The 18,483-nt window shown below is 46.3% G+C and overlaps 1 protein-coding gene across 5 annotated transcripts in view; it reads right to left on the reverse strand.

Annotated features, from left to right (window-relative positions):
• Positions 1–18,483, reverse strand: part of lama5 (laminin, alpha 5) — a 76,463-nt gene that overhangs the window by 26,026 nt on the left and 31,954 nt on the right. For 2 of the 5 annotated variants that reach the window (XM_076276652.1, XM_076276650.1), the window contains exons 7-35: positions 17,469–17,584; positions 14,616–14,734; positions 14,190–14,280; positions 13,924–14,058; positions 13,666–13,728; positions 12,874–13,014; positions 12,179–12,316; positions 11,575–11,709; positions 11,293–11,427; positions 10,100–10,237; positions 9,778–9,830; positions 9,398–9,497; positions 9,226–9,278; positions 8,910–9,015; positions 8,630–8,729; positions 8,204–8,360; positions 6,860–6,989; positions 6,192–6,334; positions 5,829–5,932; positions 5,246–5,399; positions 4,861–5,024; positions 4,603–4,711; positions 4,413–4,510; positions 3,691–3,892; positions 3,309–3,435; positions 3,069–3,208; positions 2,675–2,790; positions 1,669–1,880; positions 1,111–1,312 (exon numbers count right to left, since the gene is read on the reverse strand). In XM_076276652.1, coding sequence (XP_076132767.1) covers positions 1,111–1,312; positions 1,669–1,880; positions 2,675–2,790; positions 3,069–3,208; positions 3,309–3,435; positions 3,691–3,892; positions 4,413–4,510; positions 4,603–4,711; positions 4,861–5,024; positions 5,246–5,399; positions 5,829–5,932; positions 6,192–6,334; positions 6,860–6,989; positions 8,204–8,360; positions 8,630–8,729; positions 8,910–9,015; positions 9,226–9,278; positions 9,398–9,497; positions 9,778–9,830; positions 10,100–10,237; positions 11,293–11,427; positions 11,575–11,709; positions 12,179–12,316; positions 12,874–13,014; positions 13,666–13,728; positions 13,924–14,058; positions 14,190–14,280; positions 14,616–14,734; positions 17,469–17,584 — 3,681 coding nt within the window. Of the gene's footprint in view, positions 1–1,110; positions 1,313–1,668; positions 1,881–2,674; positions 2,791–3,068; positions 3,209–3,308; positions 3,436–3,690; positions 3,893–4,412; positions 4,511–4,602; positions 4,712–4,860; positions 5,025–5,245; positions 5,400–5,828; positions 5,933–6,191; positions 6,335–6,859; positions 6,990–7,359; positions 7,475–8,203; positions 8,361–8,629; positions 8,730–8,909; positions 9,016–9,225; positions 9,279–9,397; positions 9,498–9,777; positions 9,831–10,099; positions 10,238–11,292; positions 11,428–11,574; positions 11,710–12,178; positions 12,317–12,873; positions 13,015–13,665; positions 13,729–13,923; positions 14,059–14,189; positions 14,281–14,615; positions 14,735–17,468; positions 17,585–18,483 lie in introns of all 5 variants that reach the window. The other 3 variants (XM_076276654.1, XM_076276651.1, XM_076276653.1) reach the window with 2 other exon arrangements.

Here is an 18,483-nt window from a genome sequence, read left to right on the forward strand (position 1 = left end):
GTGTGCATTTACACGTGTGCATGTTCAACAGTATGTGTAGGCCATCAAGCATTTCTGCACTTAATCAGCAGCAAATCAGCAGTATGTCAGGCCTACCGACCCCAAGCAATGTTCAATCTGAAGCTTTACAACTTGTCTTGTCTGGACAGATACAGTAGATTCCTCGCTGTGGAGTGGGAATGCGCCTGGGGAATGTGCCACTGTTCTGGGGAATTTCTCTGCATTGGGACGATTAGGAATAGAGGGAGAGAAGAGATGAGAGAGAGATAGAGAAGAGGACTCTAGGGTTTATCCCTCCACTGATCTCTCTATCTGAAGTCCACTCTGTCCAAGTATGACTCAAAGCCTCTCTCAGCACTAGGGTGATAGGGCAGCTCTCCCATCGTTTGCCCTGATGAGGACTAGTGGCCTTTCCTCTCCTTCTCCTAGTTTGGTGATTTGAAGTCCTTTATTATTCAGGGAAGTAAAAATAGGGTCTGACATTCCGGGCTAAATGACAGAGGACGTGAGCACTCTGTGTTTTCCCAGGCACACTTTATGGGAAGCCAAGGAAGAGGGTGGATGAGTGTGAGTGTGTGTATGTGTGTGTGTGTGTTCCTGCGGTTCTGTATGTGTGTTTAGTGGGTGCACACAAAAGACTGGCAAAATATTTGAACAGACTCCTTATTAGCAACTGTGAGTTGCATGAAGACAGACAGGCTAGACTGTTCCCGTGACGCAAGGGAAAATAAATAAGCTCTGACGATATTAGATGATACTTCCCACTACCCTGTGTTAACAGATTCAACACAGAGATGTCAAACACACTGAGCCCAATCCCTCAGTGTGGCACTGAGCCCCGTGGCTGTGTGTGTGTGTGTGTGTGTGTGTGTGTGTGTGTGTGTGTGTGTGTGTGTGTGTGTGTGTGTGTGTGTGTGTGTGTGTGTGTGGGGGGGAGCATGCAAATATGGAGACGTAGATGTTTTGTTTATCCTTAAGTGTTGAGTGTTATAAATGGAGGGACCTGTAACAGTATGTGAGCCACGTAGACCTGTCACCTTGTCAATGACTCTTCCCAAAGTATTTTGGTGGATGTTTTCCTTGCTTGCCTAAAAGCATTTAAATGTGTACCTGCACTGGCCGCTCTGGGTGTCACATCTGATGTCCTGGGAGGTGACACCGGGGCGGGAGCAGTTGCACTGCTCACATCCCACCAGCGGGTGGCAGCCGAAGGTCTCGGGCTCGCACTGGATGCACTCAGGCCGCATCGTCCGCGGGGGGCAGATGCACTCACCGGTCACCGGCTCACACAGACGAGTTCCACAGTTACACGCTGAGGACACACAGACACAAACACGCATACCGGTAAGTATCACACAAAGAAAACTGACAAACACACATGGACACAGACGCGCACACAAACACACACACTCACACACAGAGAGAAACAAATACAGCTCTTGCCCACAGTTGAGACAACCCAACTACTAAACCAACACCAGAAATCTTCTAAACTAACTTCCTGTTCTTGCCTTCCTTTATCTCACTGTTGTTTTTTTCCCTCCCTCTCCATTGATTCCCGCTCCACTGGCTCCCTTCCTCCCTGGCCCTCCCTCACACACACACAGACACACACACACACACACACACACACACACACACACACACACCACTGCTGTGGTGACTTACGTCTGCAGTTGGGGAAGCCCCAGTAGCCGGTGGCACACTGAGAGCAGTCGCGACCGATGACGTTGGGCCGGCACCTGCACTGGCCACCGAATGGCTCGCAGGTGTCGCTCTCGGCGCCGACCTCATGGCAGCCGCAGGGCAGCGCGCCGTCGTTGAAGAACGCCGACAGGGACACGGCAGAGCTGCGGCAAAATGGCGAGGCTTTGTCCATACTGGAGGCAGAGGGCAAGGAGAAGAGGGCAGAACAGGATAAAGCATGAACACAAGCAGAGAGAGGCATGCTGTGTGTTTTACTGCAAGTTAAGAGTTTGAAAAGTCATTCAAGAAATAGATTCAAAATAAAAATCATATCTTAAAGTATGAAACTAAAGCCATTATGAAATGGTGCAGCTTTGCAGGTTTGTGTTTGACCATTCAAGTGCTATTTCTGTCAATATTCTTTTTACTGGCTGTTAATCGGCTGATTTATGATGTTGACCAAGCAAAACAACATAATGTATAAGCATTGCATGCTTTACAGCAGAGGTTGCGTTACACTGTCATACTGTCATACTGCGTTTCGTTGTCTGTCATACGGACGGACAGAGTTGTAATACATCTGTCATGGTCTAATTGTTTCCTGTCTTTTGTGTTTAGTTGTGGTAATGGTTGCTATGAAAAGAAAAATCTTTGCTTTCATTCTATTTTACACGTTGCAGCAGGTTGGTCAACATTGTACATATTTGAGGTTTTATTTATTTAACAAGCCATTTCATAATCTTTCAAAATTATGGATGGCTTTCAGATTTTTCTGTCATTCTGTCAATGATGGAAAAAATAACGCGACCACTGCATCACAGATAGGGAATTAGGAAACAAATACTTGATATGCTCCATAAAACTTCTATGCAGGGAAATGTAAACATACCAAGAAAATCTAGTGATCAACAGCTTCTTTATCCAAGATTCAAGCTTATTGCATTTTGATAGATTGTCTTTATTGGTACTACTATACTATAAGTCATACTCAATGTAGAAGCTGTTTTGTCCGCAGTTGCTGATGAAGTCATAGGATTTGTCCAGAGGCTCCTCGTCCATGAAGCTGGAAATGTAGCTGTTCTCTGGAACCACCAACACATAGTCCTATGACAAAAAAAAACGACACAGAATTTCAGTCATGTATACAAACCACTGCATCACCACTCTCCAGTTATATACCGTATGTTAACAACATGCTAATAAACATTCATTCTTTTATGGATATGTTTGAATAAATATAGTTATATAGGCTATAGTATTCTGGTTCTTACTGTAACATCATTCAAAGGGGAAACTGGCTAGTTGAGACTCCTGTTGATGCAGGTCTTGTTTATCATACAGTATACATATCAAAGTATGTGCTCCATGCCCAAGTCACTCACCAGCCAAAGTGTTTTGCCCTCTGGCACACGCACTGTCACGATCACGTCATGGTCTGTCACATCCAGGATGATCTGGTTCTCCGCAATCAAAACACTACGGCAACCGTATCCGTGGGGACAGAAGGAGGCATTGGCATGACCTGAACGGCATGGAAACAGAATATGTGTGAGTGAGGAACTCAACGTGTATCATAGCAACCACAATCTAACCAAGAGGCTGTATGACAGCAGGGAGCTCACCTTGCCAGATGCGACCACCGTTGACATACACCTGTGCTGCGAAGGTCGGGTGTTCGGGCTGATGGTAATGCAGGATAAACACGTAGCGACCCAGATCATGCACGCGGGTGGAATACACCACAGCATTCTGAAGAGGGAAACAGGAGGTTAAAACACAAGACAAGACTGGGGGAGCTCACTCAGATGGACTTTCTCTCCAGAGCAACTCAGGGTTGAGTGCCTTGCTCAAGGGCACTGCGGTGGAAGCCGGGAATTGAACCCACAATTTTTTAGAATTTACATGCTAGCACAGCTCCTTAGTCACTACGCTTACCACCGCCCATGTAAACCTTCGTGACTCACTAGCTGCCATGCTGCCATGCCTGGGCGATCGGCAGCTCACCTGAGTGGAGTCCAGGCGGGTGAGGTCGGCGTTCTCAGCGGCGGTGGCGGGCCGGTTGCTAGCAGGCCAGTGAGGGGCATCCCCAGCTGTCCCTGGGTTGGGGGGAGAGGCCAGGATAGGTTCCTGGACAGAAGATGCCTGGCCATCCTTCAAGAACAGAGACTTAGGTGGGGTCTGGAACCGTGATGGGATACAGGACCCACTGTACAACAGAAGAACAGCAGAAGAGTGGAAGAAAAATTTTACACATTTTACAGGTAGGTATTCCATGTGACATTAGCATTTTGAATGACAGTGACTTAATAAAACAAATAAAATGAGATAAATGAGAGGTAGAACCTAAATATGGACTACATAGTAATATCTTCAAATACCAAAAAAGGTTGGTTGTCGGAAGTGCTTCGTCACTGATATGTCTCTCGAAAGCAGGTGCTCTTTGGTTTCAAGGGAATACTTCTTGTCTTAAAAGAGTTGGTTTGACCAAAAAATTCCAAAGGCACACTGCTTTTTATAGTTAAAAAGCCTTTAATTTAATTTAAGTGAGCCCACTTAAATTAAAGGCTTTTTAACTACTTGTATAAAAAGCAGTGTGCCTTTGGAATTTTTTGGTCAAACCAACTCTTTTAAAACATGGACTACATAGTATTCAATACACTGACTACACATGAATGTTATACATGAGAGACCCATGTTGGGATGTAAAACTACGATCCTCTAATCACCTGTCAGGTAAGAACTGCCCATGTGTGCTCATGCAGTGGACCTTGGGCACCAAGTATTCCATGGTGAACTCTTTCTTGGGGATGAGGAAGACTTTGTACTAAGAGAAAAAAAAAAAAATTTACCAATCGATTAGCCAATCACCAATACTGTACCACTGTGACAGTTTTTATTGAGTTCTTGAGTTCTCACCAGAAAGAAACTGGCTCTGTCGGCAATGAACTGGAGATCGATCTCAGTGGACAGTGAAAAGGCAGCCACGCGATCCTGGGTGTCCACTACTACTGCCCGGCAAAGGAAACTAGGGGCAGAAAAAGAACAAAAGAATATTCACAATAACACACAATGGCTATCTTGAAAAAAAAATGTTTTCTCTCAGACAACAGACACACAATTTCAAACAAACACACAGACACACACACACTTGCAAAGACCCATGTTGACCCTGACCTGTATCTGCAGTGGGCCAGAGTGATGCGTTCATGGCGTGTGCGTTCCCCGGGTGTGTTGACAGAGACAGTAAAGACCTGAGCCGTCTCTTCCTCACTGGCATATTCCACCACTATGGCATAGTCTCCAGGAGCGTGCATGTTTCCAATCAACTGCACATTAATCTACAAGAGGGGAACAAACACCAGAGTTTGAAAATTCTGTTGAACAAAACAATGAGTTTGCTATTTGTGTTTTAATAATGCAGAAAAACACCCTTGGGTCAATTTTCGCTGGAATTACACTTTAACAACACACACCTGTACAACCACACTAGCCCACACATAAAGGCACACAACAACATATAGTTTATCTACAGACCAGGCCAGTGAACAGAGGCACTTACATCATTGCCGCTGCAGATGGCCATGGTGGGGTGTCTTGGGGTGATCTTCTCGCTCTGGCAGGGTCGGGGCAGGTGATTATCTGCCCTGCAGCTTGCATCGTTACCTGAGATGAACAGGTACTCCTCCAGTGTCAGGTGCTGGTACTGCAGACAGCTACAAGGGCAAGCCAGATAGAAGTCAAATTACCCCATTAGTCATCAACCATAACACACCAGAGGTGCGTTCAAATTCACAAACACAGGCAAACATTTGTGAACGTTTGCCAACAGTTTTCTGTTTGCCTTGAGTTCTCAGCGAACGTTTTGCGAACACTCGCAAAGAGCCTGAGGGGGTACAGTAGTTGTCCGCGAACATACAGTGGACCTGGACTTGAGCTGGATAAAGTGTTACCGTTACAATGGAATGTTTACATCACCAGATCTTCCAAATTTAACTGCTCACAGAAAACATATTCGCCACGAACGTTCACCACAGTTTGCCGAATTTGAACGCACCTCAGGACATGCATGGGATCTAATAAAGCTGACAAGATTATGAAGGTGAGGATTGACTGTGTTGTATGAGAATTTAAAGTGTCATTACTTCTGACTGGCATCCTGGGTGGGACTGTACGTGCAGGGCTCAGTGACTTTGAACTGGAGGATGGGGGCCTCATAGTACGCACTGGGCAGCAGCACCAGATAGTCCTGGAGAGGGAAGCAGACCAAGAGAAAAAGGGAGTCAGAGAAAACACCCACTTGAGAAAGCAGATGAAGGTGCACTTAAGCACTCAACAAAAACAAACAACCGCTGCTTTCACACTTAAGAGAGAGAAGAGAGAGAGGAGAGCCCTGGTGTATTTCAGATGGCTCCACACACTGCTGTGTTTACTGTGGTCCAGTAGAGGAGCGTTCTGATTAGCTCCTCCACAGGCGTTCCTGGCTCCCACACGTGCGGTTAACTCACCAGCAGAATGCCCTCGGCCTCGATGATGATGGTCCAGGTTCCGTTGTTCAGGACAAACGGCTCCACAAACCTGTTCTGAGGGATGCTGACGAAGGCAGGCTCAGAGCTGGGGGCAAACACAATCTCTTTGGATTGCTCCAGGCCTGTGGGAGTGGAATGGGGAGAAGTATAGAAGAGACAGAGAGATGAGATTGGATTCAATTCTAGCATGTGGAGATTCCTGTTCATAAATATGTCACAAATTGTTTTACCCTCTGTCTAATAAGGTACATCTCTACAAAGTATGGCCTTCTTATTTTTACTTTTTATATTGTTTACTTGAATGTTATGTTTGTCTGTGGACCTAATTGGTCAAATATGTCTTGTCTCCACCGTGGGATAGTAGGAAACGTAATTTCGATCTCTTTGTATGTCTTGACATGTGAAGAAATTGACAATAAAGCAGACTTTGACTTTGACTTTGACTTTGACAAACATCCTTTCTATATTAACCATATAGTGTCAAACAAAACAATCCAACAGCCCATCTACCAGTTTTTGGTGGATGATTAAGGCCATAGTCATAATCACACTTCTGAGCTAATGAACAAATTTCACTGGACTGATTTGATCCAACTAATTGCATCCTGAGCAGAGGTGGGACTGGTAAAGCCTCCTGTCAGACATACCTCTTCTGCTCGCCTGATAGGCTTTGATTTTACCCTTGGACACAGCAGAGTCAGTGTTTACATATCTGAGGATGAAGAGCGTGAGGTAGCCGTCAGCCTCGTTTATATGCACCGTCAGTTTGACTGTGCTCTGGGAGAGGAAGAGGAGGAGGAGGAGGAGAAGAGGGAGAAGGAAGGGGGGGGGGTCGACAGCAGATAACAAGGTCTGGGTTAAAGACCTGTCTTTAGGGAGGTAGTTTCTACAGAGGAGGAGGACGTAGAAGGGTTTACTTGAAGGCCACAGCCAACAGCCAATCCCAGCTCAAGAGACCAACCATTTCCTGCCACCATCTTCCAATCAAAGTCACCAATTTAGACTACAGTTGGAGATGGGAAGCTAGGATGATAGAAGTAGAAGGGGGGGGGGGTGCACGAGGGGAGTAAAGGGGGATGGAGTGGGATAGCAGGGACAGTAAAAGGGGGAGAAGCAGGGTTGCCATTCCCACACACGAGGTTCCTACCATACTCCAGCACGAGCACCCTGCCCTGCACGTCCACCGGGCCGCGGTTCACATAGCACAACACCACCTGAAACACCTCCGGAGGGCTCACGGCCACTGATACCATCACCCTGGACTAGAGAGTGCAGCCACCAGAGCAGGGCAGAGAGAGGAGAGAGAGCAAGAAAGAGATAGATAGATAGATAGATAGATAGATAGATAGATAGATAGATAAATAGATAGAGGGTTAAACAGACCAGTTGATACATAGACAGATTGAGATGAAAACAGAAAGACAGGGCAAGAGAGAGAGAAAAAAAGAGAGTGATGTAAAGTATGAGAGAAAAAGAGTAAAAGAGGGACAGAGAGATAGAGAGAGAGAAAGAGAGAGGTACAGAGAGGGAGGACATAGAAGACAAGAACAAACAGAACAAAGCAAAGCCAATCCTTAATACCACCACCAGCATACACCTCTATAACATACGCATACAGCCCCTCACAGCATCCTGCCCCCCCGAACAACAGGCTGTAGCCCTGCAGCTGGGCCAGTGTTGGTCCACCCACCACTCAGACCCAAACACAGTTCAGCTGTCAGCTAAGCCAGGCTAGCCAACACAATGGCACAGTGCAATACAAAAAACACCACCGGCCCCTTAAGCACCAAGTTCACAAGCATGCCACAGGAATTCACATTAAGCAAACACATATATTTATAAAAGCGTAATTTTACACTTATATTGCATTACAAACAACACACATATTAATAAAATACATATAATTCAACAGACTGCATTGTGTACACATTAAAACTATAGTAGAGTAGACCAATGACCAGTAATTCTTTACAATATGGGTGGAGCCTTACCTGGACAGGTGACATCTGGGCATAGCCTCTCCAGCTGAAGCCCTCAAACTCTAGAGGGTTATAGCCAAACCTTACTGGGCGGCCATCCAGCATGGTGCCGTCCTCAATCTCATACTTCATATGGTGCAGGTCAGGGAAGTAGTGGTCAGGACGAGGCCTTTTGGGAGAAAGGTGAGATGAGGACAATACTGAGCCTAGGGCAGCTACAAGCCTTACAAGTGTCCTCACATGCTACTTTGAGTAGGTATGATTACTTTTACAAAACTATTTCATGTTACTTGTTAATGCTTTCTGATACTTGCAGGCTAGGTATGTTTATTTCCATATCACAGGTCACTGAGAATCAGAAGTATATTTTCATGCCCGTAATAAGTGTGCTGATTGCAGTGAACAGGGTGATCTTGGTGGTGATCAGGTATAACTCACCTGTTGCATTTGAGTCCCTCCACATTGGGTCTGCAGCGGCATCTCCCATTCCTGTCCCCACAAGACATGCCAGCTGAACCGCCCACATCACACTGACATCCTGAGAGGGTCACACACACACACACACACACACACACACACACACACACACACACACACACACACACACACACACACACACACACACACAGGAATAGGAACAAAATAATAGATTTGTTATTCAACAAGAAGGCATTGCCCACACAACCCACAGATAAACACATGATATCTGAAAACCTACCCTGACAGCCAAAGAAGTTGTCATTCTGCAGATTGTAGTACCCTTCCTTACACACGGAGCAGGTTCCACTGCACACGTTGGGCTTACAGAAGCACTGGCCTGAGTTCTAAGAGAAGAATAGAAGAAGAGAATTGGCAGCTCAAATGGTGATGATAGCTGATGCTTCAAAGCTAGACAAAGCGTCTTTACATGCATCCAGACTTGTTTAGGCTTGCATGATAAAAGTGTCTATGTGTGTCTAATGCAAGGTTAAAGTAGCATGCTTGAGCCTTGCAGTGACATTAAACCCATAAAACCAGCCTAGTTCAGCTCTTACCTGTTCACACTCTGCAACGCCACTCACTGTCCCTGCTGTGTTGCACTCACAATCTGGGCCACACAACACAAGCACAGAGAGGTATTACACACAGGTGAGGGTGATCCAATCATGTCTAATTTTGCTAATTTTGGATGAAGGTGTTACACGAGAAGAGGAGTGTGATTCTCACTGGAGCATCCATAGGGTGTGTCCGGGGACAGGTTCCAGTACAGAGGCTTGCAGCGGTCACAGGACGGGCCCTCCACATTAGGACGACACTCACAGGAGCCCTACAGTTTGTGAGTGACAGCAAGCAGCAGCCAATCACAGCAAGGCCAGGCAAGGCAAGGCAAGGCAAGAAAAACGCATTTCATACACATGAGATTGCATGGGATTGCATAAATGAAAGACAGTTTTCAAAATAGGCTCTAAGTGAAAGATGACAACAGGAAGTCTTCACAGGACCAAATTTATCAGGAGACAGACTAAGAGCATATGACATAAATCATGGCCACAGAAATATGTTGCTGCTTGGCGAAAGAAGTAAAGGCAGACATTTGTTTCTCTTACATCAGCAGGTTGGGCCACGTACTGCACAGAGCCAGCAGGGTTGCAGATGCCAGCTACAATGAAAGCAAAAACGTTCATCACTGAGAACTCTTCTGCAACTACACGGATAACTGGATAACTGATGCACTAGTAATTCATGCCCTGTGCACTTGTAATGGGTCTTAAACCTTCGGTAGAATAACACAGAATACACAGCATTAACTGTGGCCTACTCCATGCATGAAAACAAATGATAGTGTGACGGCTAATATAAATATGTTAAAGTGTGTGAACACATTGGTGTATTTGTGATGTGTCAGCGCGAAGGGGAGGAGGCGTTTACCTTGGCACCGGGGGAAGCCGTAGGAGCCTTGGCTGCAGGAGTCACAGCGCAGCCCCACCACGTTGGGCAAGCAGGCACACTGACCTGTCACCTGATCACAGCTGTCGAAGCGAGAGCCCTCTCGAGAGCACTGGCATGCTGAGAGAGGGAGAGAGAAGAGAGAGAACAAAGAATAGACGGATGGAGGGAGAGCGAGAGAGGGAAGGGAAAAGACACAAAAAAAACCATCAAGTGAAACCCATACATGGGAAACCCATACACATCAGCTCTGGAGCCAACTTTTCGGATGACATTAAAAGTTGCCCCAACTGTAGCCAGTTTCTAATCTAGACTAAAGACCAAACCTTTCTCAGATGCTTTCTGCTAACTGATCAGATGCTCATCATTCCTTTTACTGTTTATGCCAAAATGTGAGAATCTGTGTGAGTTTCATCACAGGGAATGCTGATCATGTGCCGAGAGATGGTCAAAGGCGGACAGAGGTTTTGTCACAGTACTAATAAACCTGTCGAGAAACTGTCTGGTGGCCAAGGATTACAAATAGATAATCAAAGACAGAGAGAGGTTTTGTCACAGTAATAATAACCTGTCAAGAGACTGCCTGATGGTCAATGATTTTTCAGTCTTTGTTTGTGTTAACTGGTCTGTAGCTAAATTTAATGCAATAGCCTAACTGTAAGTGTGACGAAGCATAAGGTTAAGTTGTTGGCTGTGTTCCAGTAATTGGAAGTTGTTATGCTCTCTAATTTATTCTACTTAATGTCTTTTAATTATTCTATTTTATGTACTTTACATTTTAAACATTTTTTAAACTGTTGCTCTTTTATGCTTTTATATACTATTACTCTTTGCTTTTGTTTATGTAAAGCACATTGAATTACCCCTGTGTATGAAATGTGCTATATAAATAAACTTGCCTTGCCTTACTTTGCTATATAAATAAACTTGCCTTGCCTTTACTTTTACTTTTACCTAATGTGAACATCAAAAGGTAGAAGATTAAACTAAACTAAACTAAACTAAAGAGCTTTCCACTTGAACTGCATGAGGACAAACAAGTTATAACCTCAGTGCCTCTAGTGTCCTGTTTACAGATGAAAACCAAATACACTCCACTAATCTTAATCCTTGATAACAGTCGTCTGGAGATCAGTTCTCATGCGGAGTTCAGGGAACAGCAGTGTGGTGCTCACGTGTGCAGCTGGGGTAGCCGTAGAAGCCTGGAGCACAGTGGTCACAGTTCTGACCGCTGTAGTTGGGCCGGCAGTGGCAGTGACCTGCAATGCTGCAGCTAGAGTCCAGAGATGTGCGTGGGTCACAGGTGCACTCTGGGAAATGGAGGAAAAGGGCAATGAACAAACATTGTATTCCTATTAATGTGCCAGAAGTGCATAGGTTATGTTCTGCATAAAACAAACAGTCCAGTAGACGTAGTAAAAGAGTGGTTAAGTGTGCGTATGAGAGCGGGGGGTTACCCTGGCAGTTGGGGTAGGAGTGGAACCCTGATCGGCACGCCTCACAGCGAGGCCCCTGGAACTCGGGCTTACACAGACACCGACCTGAGTAGTCACACACCTCGGGCAGGGAGCCGACAGTGCTGCACCCACACACTACAGCACACACACACACACACACACGCACACGCGCACACACACACGCACGCACACACACACACACACGCACACGCACACGCACACGCACACGCACACGCACACGCACACACACACACACACAGAGACAGGGAGAAAGAGGTGAGAGAGGGGGACAACCAGAGAGGGAGAAAGACCGTAAGAAAGCGATGGAAAAAAAGACATGCAAAGGAAAGAAAGAGTGAACGTAAAAGAGATATAAAGCCAGAATAAAGACAGAATAGACAAGGAGAGGGGTGACAAAAGGACAAGGCAAAGTCAGATACACTCGGAGCATTAACGACAGGATTGACAATGAAAGGAGACGTGCATTCCACAATGGCACTCTTACACACAACTAACGGCACCAATTACGGATGGACAGAGCAGTGCTGTAACACAATGCGGTGAGGGAGATCTGTTTGGACAGTGTGCGCTGGCACAGACTCACGTTGGCACAGGGGGTAGTAGAAGTACCCAGGGGCACACTGCTCGCATGAATAGCCCTGGAAGCCCGTCCGGCACAGGCTCTGCCCCGTCACAGGGTCACATGACCCTTCCTGGCAACCGGGCCCGGAACACTGGCAGCCTGAGAGGGACAGGGACACGATGAATGACAATGTCTGTGTATTGTTTAAGAGATTGCAAGAGACTGTGTGTGTGTGAGTGTGTGCCTATAGCAGGGGAAAGAAGCACTACTACTAGGCATCTACTGTAGGTGTATGTCAGCATCTCTGTGCATCTGTTTTTTGAAATAGGAATGTGCACACACTTGCCTACAGTTTAACTACCGTAACATCATTTCTGGTTCGGTAATGCTTTGTTCTCAGACAACTGTCCATAAAAGACTACTGACAGGCACACATCAAACAGACTTTGAGATAAACAGCAGGCTGTTTTCTCAGTTGAGGGTGTCATGAAAAGTTGCGACACATGCCGAGGACCTCTCTGCAGGCTCTCTGGACAGTAAAACTGAACATTACACAGTGTAACAGATAAACACAAGACAAAGTGCTACTGCTATTATGAGGTGTGATCGTAAAGTAGGTCTACAGTGCTGTATCATGGGCTCTGACTGAGCTGAGAATATGCAGAAGCATGTGTGTGTGTGTGTGTGTGTGTGTGTGTGTGTGTGTGTGGCCTTACGTTGGCAGTTGAGGCCGTGGTGGCCGGGAGCGCAGGTGTCGCAGTGCTCGCCTGTGAAACCGGGCTTGCAGATGCAGGTACGGGTGCGAGGGTTTGGCCGGCAGGAGTTCCCCTCAGTGCCTGCTGCGTTACACTCACAGTCTGGAGAGAGAGAGAGAGAGAGAGAGAAAGAGAGAGAGAGAGAGAGAGAGAGAGACAAAGATTAGAAGGGAGGAGTGAAGAAAGAATGATGCCAATGGGATGAAACTATCACTGTTACTGTGGACATAGGGCCTTGATCCTGCTCATCAAAGTTAAAGGACATGCAGTAGATCTACTGTAATCCAATTTCTGATTTCGTTATAGCTTCGTCCCATTACACTAAGACCAGGTTTGCTTTTGCTTTTAATCCCTGGAGCCAAATCAACAGAGAGTGTTGGTGGGAAAACATTTTGATGTGTACAGTATATATAGCTAACAGGAACCAGGCAGCCGACCAATAACATGAAAGCAATCATGAGTTCCCCCAATCACAACGCTGGACTGCGCGGCTAACATGCTGCCATCATCAGTTCCAGAGGTGATATCATATGGCGCCGTGGACACGCATTCAAATCGCATTCTTGGCGCATTTCATTCCAGTGGCATTCCATTCCATGTCAGTGGACGCCGATCCTGTCTGAAAGGCTCGGGGCGCTACGGCGACAGGGACGGCTGGGCCGTGACCTCGCCCTGTGGGAGTGAGAGAGAGACAGGCCGCGGAGCAAGGAGGAAGAGGAGGAGGCGGAGGACGAAGAAAGAAGGAGCTCTTACTGATGATTTCGCCCACTGGCTTGGCTTCACTGTTCCCGTTGTTGGGGTAGGTAGGGATGATGGCTGGTGGAGGGGGAGGGGGAGAGAACATTGGGTGCGTGCACAAGTACATGGTCACAACACAAGCAAAGCAAAGCATAACAAACGTGAACACACACACACACACACACACACACACATACACTGGTACAATACATGCCAACTCCACACAGGCATTCACATACAGCAGAAAGATGCCTTATGAAACACAGGGCTTACGATAGCAGTCTGGGAAGTTGACGTAGCCCTCGGCGCAGGATTGGCAGTTCTCTCCGGTGTAGTTGGGTTTGCAGTAGCAGCGACCGGTTGAATCCTCACATGTGCCATCAGTGAACTCAGACTGGCAGGCACACTCTGTGGACAGAACGGAACAGAACAGAACAAAACAGAGCCAATTAAGGGCAGAGCAGAGAGAAGTGAGAAGAATGAACTAAGGTGCTGTAGGTCAAATATGATGGCCATGATGGTCATGAGGGACGTCTTACGTGAGCAAGCATATGGGGAGTCCAGAGGCTGGTCGGGTGAACGGTAGTAACCGGGGATACAGCGCTCACAGTTGATTCCAGTGGTGTGGTGCTAGAGGAGATGTACACAACATATATTGTTGATTTTAACATTGATTATATTATTACTTGTATGACTTTTTATGAGTTAGGCCCGGGCTACAACAGGTCCGCAAGTGAAGCACTCCGCTCACAGAGCTTAAACATAGTTTTAGAAAACTGATCTGTTTTTTTAACATACGTGCCGCTAATCACGTCTCGTGTAACCACTTCAAATGATTACAGTGAATGCTAATTGTTGCGGCAGACGTTCCTGAACAGAACATTACATTACTATCTGGAGCGTTACTCAAGCTACTCCGCTACCTGTTTACTGTCCTACTGTGGCAGAGGCCAGAGAGCACTTACCTGGCATTCCAGACACACCCCACCTCCCCTGTACTCTCCCTGGACATTCATGCTGGCCCTCCTGGCGTCCACCGCAGGGTCATAATAGCAGTCATAGGAATGCCTGTGACAGTTACATGCTGGAGGGAGACAGAGAGAGAAGACAATGTCCTTTTTACAACTGAGCATCCTGTGTGGCACGAGGCATGGCAACAGGCACTCACAAATGGCAGACAGACAGAAAGCAAGACTGCACACGAAAGAGAAGGACAAAAGCAACAGCCAGCAGGCTCTTGTAGTATACAATGTTCTAAGTCAACATTGAGTCACAATAAAGGAAAAGACAGACAGAAACACATGACAACACACACACACACACACACACACACACACACACACACACACACACACACACACACACACACACACACACACACACACACAGGCTGAACAAATAGAGGATATGGTCCACCTGGGGTGGTTCATGTACACACAGACACAGACAGGTGACAGAATTCCAAGTAAAAGGCAGTGCAAGGAAGTGTGGGGGTGGGGGTGGGCTCATAGAAGAACCACAGAAATACAAATATGGGACACAACAAGCAAATTAATTCTAAATGATTCACCAGATATCAGCCATGGAGACACAGAGGGGCAGGTAAGCCGGTAAAGAACACCAAAAGAGAGAACTAGAAGAATAAAAACTGGACATATGCTGTATTTACAGAAAACCGTAACCTTGTGGGTTGTTTGAACAGAGCAACATAAAGCTGTTGTTCGCTCTTTGAAAAACACACAAACATTAACACCTGGCAGGTGCCCAATTCGTCTGTTTGATGATGAGTAACATTAAGCCATGAGTTGGCATGATGAAAGGAGAGAGTCTTTCATCTGAGATCAAGCAACAATTAAAACCTGGAACTTCATCTCATAATAACAGGAATTATGACAACACTTATTATTTTAAACAAACACATGGCATCAAGACGCTTAAAGTGCCCACATAAATCAGACACAGGTCTTCCACATAATACATTTCCCATTTCCCAGGAAGGCAGACCTATTTCCTGTCTGTGAATGTGTTTACCTGGGCTTAAGTATCCCGGTGATGAGGCTTATCCCAGGTTTTGATTATATTGGGAATATGCTGTTAATGTGAACACAGAGATGCCTGGTTATTAACATCCCTGTGTACATGATGAGTACTGGTGTGCCGGTTACTAATACAAAAAATATGTATGTAGCCTGCTGGTGTTTAGGATATGGCGTACACATGGAACAATATCCCGGTTTCTTTTGGAGTACTCCAGCTAGCATAACCCAATTCTCAAAACCGTGTTAAGGGCTTTTCCAGGGTTCTGAAATGGGTATGTATTATGATGTTTACATGTGCAAACACAAAACTGGGATACTTCGAAATCCCGATCAAAACCGGGATACTGAGGTGTATGTCTTCACTCATTCTCATAGTACTCACAAATGAACCAGACACTAAATATGTGTTTGGCATGTTGACAAGGACCATGACCCTGTGCTGTTACAAAATGCTCCATCTCTGGGGCTGTGAGATGAAATAGTTGAGGGAGTAACAGGCCCTCTGTTTTTTCTCATCTCCTGTCAGATGCTAACAGATGCTCCTCCGTCACTCCGTGTGCGTGACAGCCTAGGCGGACGTTAAAAGCACATTATTTTTGGTGAAGATGAGGGGTTTGGCAGGAGAGGGGGCTGACTTCACCAGAGGGGGCTATATTTGGGAACTGACCGATTAGATTAGGAAAAGGGGGCGGGGAGAGGGGGGGGGGCGTGGAGAGGGGTGGCGGACATCCGACATCCTGATGTAGAACTCTCCCAACTCGCTGCGTTAAACCTGATGTGGTCCTATTTTTACAGCTCCTGACAAAAGCCACGCGACATCATGGACCCTATCAACCTTTCAGTGACCGCAGGGTGAGTGCACAAACTGCCAGACGGCCCTCTTATCGCCCCTTTGATGTCTTACTGAAGGCCTTGTCACATTGGCACCATACCCCTACCCCCCACCTCTACACAAACACTTACTGATGGACATGTACACACACACACACTCTCTCACACATACGTGCACACACAAACACACACACACACACAAACACACACACACACACAAACACACACACACACAAAAGCTACTTAATCTAGCCGTGTTTGCTGAAACAACACAATTTGCAGGGTCAGAGAGGCTGCTTTTCTTCCTCTTGCTGCTGCCCTGCTGTTGTTTTGAGATGCCAGGCAAGGAGGGCCGAGGGCGACGTGTTTGGTTTGGCCTGCCGGCTGATGTGCGGACCACCCCCCCACCCAGGCAGGGGAAAGGTCAAGCTCACCCATGGGCTGGCTCTTGCAGCTGTGGCCCCCATGTCAGAGTGACCCTGAACTGGAGGAGCAGGGGAAGAGGCAGCCAAAATAAAACAAGAACTGTGAGTTTGCGTTTCTGAACTGCGTGTGAATATGAGAAGAGAAGAGACAGGAAGGGTCATGCCATGTCTCAAATGATTGAAAAGATCAGTTCACTTGTTTGTTTGTGTGTGTGTGTGTGTGTGTGCATGTGTGTTTGTGTGCGCGCGTGCGCGTGTGCGTGTGTGTGTGTGTGTGCGTGTGTAATGTGTATGCATGTATGCATGAGCTTGCACTGTGTGTGGTGTGAACTCCCTAGCCTGAGAAGCACAACGGCGGGGGCTGTTTGGTCTTTCTCCCCCTGAGGTCTATGCCACTAATGCGTACAAGGCACCACCATCTACAGTAAAGCTTGCAAAGGGGAGATCAGCCCCACAGATGGGGGAGAGAGGTGAGAAAAAAACAACGGCTATGAAATGGTCTGGCGAGAGCAGATAAACTCACGTTCACACTCATTGGCGCTGTAAGTCGTCGCTGGTTTCCAAGGCAACTGGTTGTATCCAGGGCAGCAGGTATCACAAGACGGACCACACGTGTTGTGTTGGCAATCACACTGCAGTCTTAGGATAAAAACAAAGAACAGATGATTATCAGTACACAAAAGACTTTGGGGATTAAAACTTAAAACAAAACTACAATAAGTCATTTCCAAGTGACAGTATACAAAACAAATACATCTGGGATTACAATACACACAATATTATGAGGAATTTATTTTTTCTTTTCTACCCTCTGGATTTGTCAGGAATTCTGAAAAAACTACATAAACTAACACCTGATAAGGCCTTGAATGGCCTCCCTCCCCCTTCACCGAGTTCTACCTGTCCATTGACATCTCACAGTAAAATCTCTGTGACACCATACTGAGGAACACACACACACACACACACACACACACACACACACACACACACACACACACACACACACACACACACACACACTGAGATGCAAGACAACAATTAACTCCCCATGCTTTAAATACCTGTAGAGTGTTACACTGAAAGGGTTAATTACTCCACATTCACCAAGTCCGCGAGTGCCATTAGTGTCTAATCGGCTTAGACTGAAAAAGAGTAGCCTGCCAATAAAGAGGCCACTGCACGGTTCCACTGGCCATGGGGTGGGTCTGTGCCAAACACTGTCACCATTGCTCACTTCCTCTGACACTTGCGGACTGGAACTGACTGTGCCAGAACTCAAGGCTAAGCTAAGCTAACTAGCATTGTCCAAGCTCACTGTTCAGAGTTGAAAGTAGCAGCTGCTAAAGCTTTGTCAGCTTTAGTGTTTGTTTTTTTTCTGGGTCTGTGACACAATGACTGATGAACTCTGAAACCATGAAATTAATGTTGTACTTGAGCTTAATTGATAGAGAGTGGGAATAGAAAGTAACTCTGAAAAGCAAAAACCTTTAAGAAAGTGCTTTGCCGAAAGGGGCAATTGAAAGAAAGTGCAAGAG

The sequence above is a fragment of the Alosa pseudoharengus genome, unplaced genomic scaffold, assembly GCF_046254945.1.
Source record: "Alosa pseudoharengus isolate Yale_2024_CS ecotype anadromous, Long Island Sound unplaced genomic scaffold, YU_APseudo_1.1 YU_APseudo_1.1_scf_9, whole genome shotgun sequence".
Classification (NCBI taxonomy): Eukaryota; Metazoa; Chordata; class Actinopteri; order Clupeiformes; family Clupeidae; genus Alosa; species Alosa pseudoharengus.